The sequence below is a fragment of the Rutidosis leptorrhynchoides genome, chromosome 3, assembly GCF_046630445.1.
Source record: "Rutidosis leptorrhynchoides isolate AG116_Rl617_1_P2 chromosome 3, CSIRO_AGI_Rlap_v1, whole genome shotgun sequence".
NCBI classification, from domain to species: Eukaryota; Viridiplantae; Streptophyta; class Magnoliopsida; order Asterales; family Asteraceae; genus Rutidosis; species Rutidosis leptorrhynchoides.
Genome location: NC_092335.1, coordinates 359,972,089 through 359,980,381, shown reverse-complemented (window position 1 = coordinate 359,980,381; position 8,293 = coordinate 359,972,089). Strand labels below are relative to the sequence as shown.

The following is an 8,293-nucleotide window of genomic DNA, read 5'->3' as shown; positions in this document are numbered from 1 at the left end:
AGGGCCCTAGTCTTTCTCTAAACAATGGTAAGCCACTAAAGTCTAACTCCAAATCGATGCAGAAACCTCTGACAAAACAAGGCGGCAGTCCTGTGCAATCTTTGTCTAGCAGTAACTTGAATCTTTAAGAATTTAGCAATGACATTAGGCTGGATTGGATCGGACCCCCCTCCGAGAACTAACTCTCGCTATGTAAGTCATTTTTTACTTTTAATTTGATTTTAAAATGAAGATAATTTCACTAAATGTACGCGGGCTCGGGAAATTAGGTAAAGATAAATTTAATTGGGTGAAGGATATTATTCTTTTTTATATCCATACATTTTTGCGATCCAAGAATCAAAAAGAAAGAACATTACAGATGGGATAATAGAGCTACTTTGGGGTAATCAAAATTTTGAATACATTTTTAAGCCATCAGTAGGATTTTTGGGGGGCTTAATACTCATCTGGAATCCACTAAAATTTAATGTAACTCAAGCGGTTGAAAAAGATTTCTTTCTGGCAATCAAAGGTAATTGGGCGGGGAAAACCTCGGAATAAATTGTGATAAATGTTTATGGCCCACATAACGATAACCTTAAACAAAAGTTTTGGGAAAGCCTTGAGAACATTATGCAGGTAGACATAGAGGATTGGAAAATTTGCGGAGATTTTAATGAAGTGAGAAGAGACTCGGAACGTAAAAATTGTGAAATTGTTGAGCACAGGGTAAAAATGTTTAATACTTTCATTGAAAAGTCACAACTCATTGAAATTCCATTGGGAGGTATGAAATTCACAAGAATTAGCGACGATGCCTTGAAATACAGCAAACTAGAAAGATTTTTGGTATTCGAATCATGTATTGCAACTTGGAGAGATTTAACCGCGTGCACACTTGATCGAAAATACTCCGACCATTGCCCAATCATCTTGAAAGATTCTACTATTGATTTTGGTCCGAAACCGGTCAGGATATTCAACAGTTGGTTCGAAGATAATGATAATGATGAAGTGATCAAAAAGGCATGGGCGAAAAAAACTAGAAACCCACGGGCAGACTGCACTTTTCATGAAAAGGTAAAAAAGGTTAAAGGGGTCTTAAAAGATAAATGTAATCCAAAATATACCCGCCTAAACTTGGAAATTAATCTATTGCAAAAAGAAGTATCTAGCTGGGAAAATATTATTGGAACCCGTGACCTCACTTGTGACGACGCAGAAATTTCCGATCAAATTTAAACTTAATTTCATATGATCTCGACACGATAAGAAAAGTCTGTAATGTTGAGTCTTAAAATTTTTGAACTGTTTAGATGAAATCATTTGACCTTTGACTACTCCCGATGATTTACGAACAATTGTGTGTAATTAGATATGTAAATATAAATCAATGTATACATATACTAATAAATAGAAATAATAAAAATATAATTTAAACATTAAAATTAAATATGTAAAATAAAATATAAAATAATTAAGTTGTAATGAACATAAGTTTATATATACAAATATATGAATTCTATATATAATTATATGTATATTGTAATATATGTTACTTAAAATAAGTTATTATATAATATATAGATATATTACATAACCAATAATATGTAATACTTTTATATTAAATTTAATTATAAAATATTATTATAATAATATCATTATTAATATTAGTAATGGTGTTATTGATATTATTACTTAAAATATATAATCTATAGAAACAAATTTGATAGATATAAAATTATTATTAGTAACATTATTACTAATATTATTATTATTATAATGAGTATTATTATTATTATTAATATTACAATCAGTAATATTAAAATTATTATTTGTATTTTTAATATATATATAAAGATAAAAGTTGATATATGTAATTTATTATAATTAGTATTATTAGTAGTAATATTATTGTTATCATTTTTATTAATACTATTATTATTTCTATTATTATCTTTATTAACTAAAGTTATTAGTTCTTTATACATTTATATTACTATTAGTATTATTATTTATTATTATCAATTATATTTATTAATATCAATAAGAATTATGATTATTAATATATTTATATTATTAATTAGATTTCTGTAATCAAATCAATTAAAAACAGTGTAACATCACGATCAAAATTTTTACTTTTGTCTCATGCCTCTGATTCTATTATAAGAACGAATTCAGTCACAGTGACACTCCAAAATCTGTTTAGGGTCGCTTTCTTTCTTTTATTTTTTTTATTTTCTTTTGTCTCGATTGATTCTTTTTTTGTCGATGATATTAGCTATAGAACAAACCAATTTCAGTTGTAAATGATAAAAATGACTTTACATTATCTATCATCAAAAACAAACTCCCTAAACAGCTTCTAATTAAAGGAATTGACACAGACAAATGAAGAACATCTGCAGGTACTCTGTATGTGTACTTTAAATTCAAAAACTGCAATTTCGAATTAAATTTCAAAAACTGTAATTGTAGTCGTGTTAGTAATCTTTTGTTCAAACTATCTGGGAAGTTTTAACTTCCAATTTAACGAATTGAATCAGAATTTTGAAGTCAAAGTAAATTTTAAGAAAGTCAATGAAATTGTTCATAGAGAAATTTGAACTTGTTTTTAGGTTTCAATTTAAATTGATAATTTCTATAGTTTATAGGAGTGAATTGAAACACCTTTCATGTTATAAACTTTGTCCAAAATCTGATAAATCACAACATCAATATTAATTTTTTTTAAGTCTAACAGCGACGAGCAACAGAGTCTAGTTTTCTGCTTCTTTTATTTTTTTATTTTTTTTATTTAAAACAATACAACAAGTAAATGATCGTTTCCATTTCATTTTCATGCTCTGAATCAAACCTTAAAACGGGATATGATGATGTATGGACTCTGAGTAATTTAAGAATGAGAAAGAAGAAGAAATAGAAATATTACCAGGTTAATAATAAATGGGTTGTGATTTAAAACAGAAAAGTACAAGTGGTCGAATCGTTAGGAGGTGATTTGAGTCAGCGGGAGGTCTAGGTTTCGAGCCCGGCTATGGGCGTATTTTTTTTGTAGAGGGCTTTAAAGGTAGTTTTCTTTTTCTTTATAATTATAATTATTATCATTATTTTTATTATTATTATTATTTTCATTATTATGATTATTGTTATTGATATTATTATGATTTTTATTATGATTGTTATTATTAGTAATATAGTATTTATTATTAACATCATAGTTGCAAGAATTAAAAGTATTACTAATGTTATTATTATTAATATTAATTGTTATGAATATCATGATTATTATTATTGTTATTATCATTAAGTATTAAAGTTATAATTATTAGTATTATAACTATTATTATTATTATTATTATTATCATAACTACAATTATAAGTATTATAATTATTGTTATCGTTAGTATTAATATAAGTATCATGAATATTAATATCATTTTAGTATTATCTTTAAGTATTATTATTTTTATTATCTTCATTATTATTAAATTATTATTATTATAAGTATCAAAATCATTATTTTTATTATCATCATTATAATTAAGATTATTACTATTGCTATTATTACGAAAGTAATAAAATTTATTATGTTTATCCTTAATATTAGAATTCGTATCATTTTATAATTATTAGTATTATTAAGAATATTATCATTACTAGTATTAATATGATTATTAGTATTATTATTACTAAACTTATTATCATTATCATCATTATTACTAAAGTTATTATTTTGTTATAACCAAAACTATCAATATTATTACAAATATATATTTTTGTATAAGAATACATTACACTATATTTTTATTATTACAAAGATATTAATTAAGCTATAGATAAAAAATATCAATTAATATATAAGTAAATATTTTTATTAAATATAAACCGTAAAATACAGTTTTAATATTATTAATGGTAAATAATAGATATATACAACACACAAATTAAATATATCTAAATAACATATAATATAACAAATATATTATTAATAACAATATATAAAATTGTTCGATTACTATTATATATTTTGATATATATATGAATAATATAGGTTCGTGAATCCGAGGCCAACCCTGCATTGTTCAATGTCGTCATATGTATTTTTACTACAAAATACAGTATTGTGAGTTTCATTTGCTCCATTTTAAATGCTTTTGCAATATATATTTTTGGGACTGAGAATACATGCGCTGTTTTTATAAATGTTTTAAGAAATAGACACAAGTAATCGAAATTACATTATATGGTTGAATGATCGAAGCCGAATATGCCCCTTTTTGCTTGGTAGCCTAAGAATTAGTAAACCAGTCTACTAATTGATGCGAATCCTAAAGATAGATCTATTAGGCCTAACAAAGCCCATCTATTGTAGCGGATGCTTTAGTACTTCGATGTTATTTTATCATGTCCGATGGATGTCCCGAAATGATAGGGGATATTCATATATGCATCTTGTTAATGTCGGTTACCAGGTGTTCAATCCATATGAATGATTATTTTTGTCTCTATGCATGGGACGTATATTTATGAGAAATGGAAATGAAAATCTTGTAATCTATTAAAATGATGGAAATGATCGATTATGATAAACTAATGAACTCACCAACCTTTTGGTTGACACTTTAAAGCATGTTTATTCTCAGGTATGAAAGAAATCTTCCGCTGTGCATTTGCTCATTTTAGAGATATTACTTGGAGTCATTCATGATATATTTCAAAAGACGTTGCATTCGAGTCGTTGAGTTCATCAAGATTATTATTAAGTCAATTATAGTTGGATATATTATGAAATGGTATGCATGCCGTCAACTGTCAATGTAATGAAAGTTTGCCTTTTTTTTAAAAAACGAATGCAATGTTTGTAAAATGTATCATATAGAGGTCAAGTACCTCGCGATGTAACCAAATGTAATGTATTCGTCCAGATGGATTAGGACGGGTCACTATATCACTGATATGAAATTGAAACATGGCTTCAAGCACGGGAAAAATGGCTACAAAAGGAAAAATAAAAAGCCGAAATCTTGAAACAAAAATAAATAATTAAATGGGCAACAGAAGGGGATGAAAACAGTAAGTACTTTCATTCGTGTATCAAAAGAAGAAAAAACAAGAATAACATTCATGGAATCAACTCAAATGGTATATGGATTGAAAACCTGGATGCCATTAAATTTGAAGCCGTAAAGCACTTTCAAGAGAGATTTAAAGATCACGGATCGAGAAGATTTAAAATCCGAGGTCCACTTGAAAAAAGATTGTCTACTGAAGAAGCCTCAAATCTAGAAAAGCCCGTTGTTTTATCGGAAATACTTAATGCAATTAAAGATTGTTGGGGGGGGGGGGGGGGGGAAGCCCCGGGTCCCGACGGTTTTAACATGAGATTTTTTGTAAAATATTGGGAATTAATTAAAGATGATCTTCTTTCGGCTTTCAATCGTTTTTTGGGAACTTGGCGATATCCCTAAGGGCTGTAATTCTTCTTTCCTCGCTTTAATACCGAAAAAGAATGACCCGCTAAGTTTTGGTGATTACAGGCCAATCAGTCTCATCGGTTATTTCTACAAAATTTTATCTAAGGTCCTAACAAAGCGACTACAACTCATGATTTCTTCGGTAATTGGTTCTGAGCAAACTGCATATATAAAAAATAGATATATCCTGGATGGCATCTTAGTTGCAAGCGAGGTTTTACATGGCATTAAAGCAATAAAAAGGAAAGGCTTTTTATTCAAGGTTGATTTCAAAAAGGCTTTCGACAGCATCAATTGGGATTTTTTGATGGAAATAATAGAATTAATGGGATTTGGCTCCCGCTGGATAAAGTGGATTATGAATTGTCTTCGTTCGGCTTCGGTCTCCATCTTGGTAAATGGTTCGCCTACCAGCGAATTTAAGATTCAAAGGGGGGTTTGACAAGGCGACCCACTATCGCCTTATCTCTTCATCATGGTGGTCGAGGGTCTTAATCACCTCACAAAATCTGCGGCTGCCTGCAACAAATTTGCGGGTATTGAGGTTGGATGGGATAAGCGCCACGTAACTCACCTCCAGTACACGGATGACACCTTATTCTTTGGGGAATGGAATAGGATGAATGCGTGCAACTTAGTAAAAATCCTTAAATGCTTTGAAGCAGCCTCAGGTTTAAAGATAAATTTCCATAAAAGTTGTGTGTTCAATTTTGGGGTATCTAGGGCTGACACGAATTTGATGGCTACTTGGCTTGGATGCTTAGCGAGTTCCTTTCCCATCACCTACCTTGGTATTCCAATCGGCTCATCTATGGGTAAAGAAAAAGAATGGGACCCTTTTTTGAGAAGTTTCATAAAAGGCTTGTGGATTGGAAGGCTAAGTCATTATCATTTAGAGGGAGGCTCACGCTTATTAAATAGGTATTATCTAGTCTACCTCTTTACTTTTTTTTCCCTTTTCCTGGCCCCCTCTTGTGTAATTAAAAAACTCGAAAGCTTGAGACGTCGCTTCTTCTGGGGCGGGTCTAGTGACGTTTCAAAACTGGCATGGGTAAAATGGGACATGTGTTTGCTACCTTATGACTATGGGGGTCTTAGTATTGGGTCACTCGAAATAAAAAACCATGCCCTCCTCGAGAAATGGTGGTGGAGATTTAGAAAAGAATCTAACTCACTTTGGGTGAACATAATAAAAAGTATTTATGGGGCGGAGGGCGGTCTAATCGAGTCATATTCTCCTCCTACGGGACATCTTTCGTCAACTTGTCTATTTTAAAAGTGCAAATATCAAATTAACACTAATATTCCATTTATCTACTCTTTTTAAAAAAGGTTGTTGATGGTTCTCTAACTAGATTTTGGGATGAAACTTGGCTCGGGGACTTCATACTTAAGGATAAATTCAATAGACTTTTTCGGCTAGATTCAAACCAAAATGCCACCATATTTGATCGGGTTCGTTGGGTAGATAATAGCATCCAAACTCATTGGTGTTGGTCCCGTAGTATCTCGGGGAGATTGCTAGGGGACGTTACCAATCTCACTAATATTTTATCAAGTTTTGTGCCTTGTAGCTCCGGACAGGATGAACGAACATGGCCTTTAAGCCCAACTTGTGTGTTCTCGATTAAACTATTATCCGGACTGTTGAGCCAAGCCGAACTTGGTACTCCTGCTATCAATCTGGATAACTGCACCCTTCACAACAAACTAGTCCCCCTTAAGGTCAAATTATTCATTTGGAGAGCAAGACATAATCGACTTCCCACTAGGGTCAAACTGGACAAACGTGGCATGGATTTAGGCACTATTCGTTGCCCGGTTTGCGATGATGGTCAGGAAACGGTGGATCACTCCATTATCTTATGTAATTTTTCACTTGACATATGGAACCGGGTTTTTGAATGGTGGAATCTTGGCGCATTTTCACACACGAGTATTAATGAAGCATTTCTCGAAAACGGTCACACCTTTACCTCCGATGTAGGTAAACAACTGTGGCAAGCTACTGAATGAGTTACAGGTTATTTGATTTGGACAAACGGGAATGCTTTCACATTCACTAAAGCAAAACCGACAAGTACAATGGTCTTCAAAGAAATCCAACTTAAATGCTTTGAATGGTTCTCTAACAGAATCAAAGGTATAATGTAACAACCCTGCTTTTTTCATTACTTCCGTTAGCCTTCCGTTAGTTTTTTTAACGGCGATTATTTGACTTTTTGGTGTTTATGTGTAATAAATACATACTTGATCTTTGGAGGGTTACAATAATTAATATGGGTTGATATTAATTCAAATAAATATTTCGGATAATGAAATACGATAAAAACGATACGATTTTGATAACTGCTTTTTGAGCAACGAAACGCTCGAGTTTATTTTAATAATTAGTTTATTAATTATTAACTTTTAAAAATAATTAATTTATTAGGTTTTTAATAAATTAACGTTTGGTTGCGTTTTAACGATCGGTTTAGCGTTCTGGGCCTTCGGTACGTATAAACGGCACTTGAAACCAGCCACGAGTACAAAGAATTGCAAAACACGAACCCGGGACACCATGGTGGGTCCCATTCGGCCAAAACCCCATCCCCACCCCTTTTATTTTAATTATTGCAACATAAGGGACTTGTTTGTAATTTGTAATAGTTAAACCCTAATATAAATTAGAGTGTAAACCTAAACTGCATAATCCTTTCACTTAATTTTTACCAGTCGAAATTTTTTTGGCTCCCTCCTCCCTTGGCCGTCGTTCTTCACCCCACCCAATCAACATCAAAAATTAATCTTTTGATTAAACCTTCAACATAAAGATTGTAATTCCCTTC

The 8,293-nt window shown here is 31.0% G+C and overlaps 1 protein-coding gene across 1 annotated transcript; it reads left to right on the top strand.

Moving 5' to 3' along the window:
- The first annotated feature begins 5,937 nt into the window (after window positions 1–5,937).
- LOC139901227 (uncharacterized) lies at window positions 5,938–7,478 on the top strand. The gene is made up of 2 exons (XM_071883957.1): window positions 5,938–6,383; window positions 7,037–7,478. Exons 1-2 carry the CDS (start codon window positions 5,938–5,940, stop codon window positions 7,476–7,478), a joined length of 888 nt encoding a protein of 295 aa, XP_071740058.1.
- The last annotated feature ends 815 nt before the right edge of the window (window positions 7,479–8,293 follow it).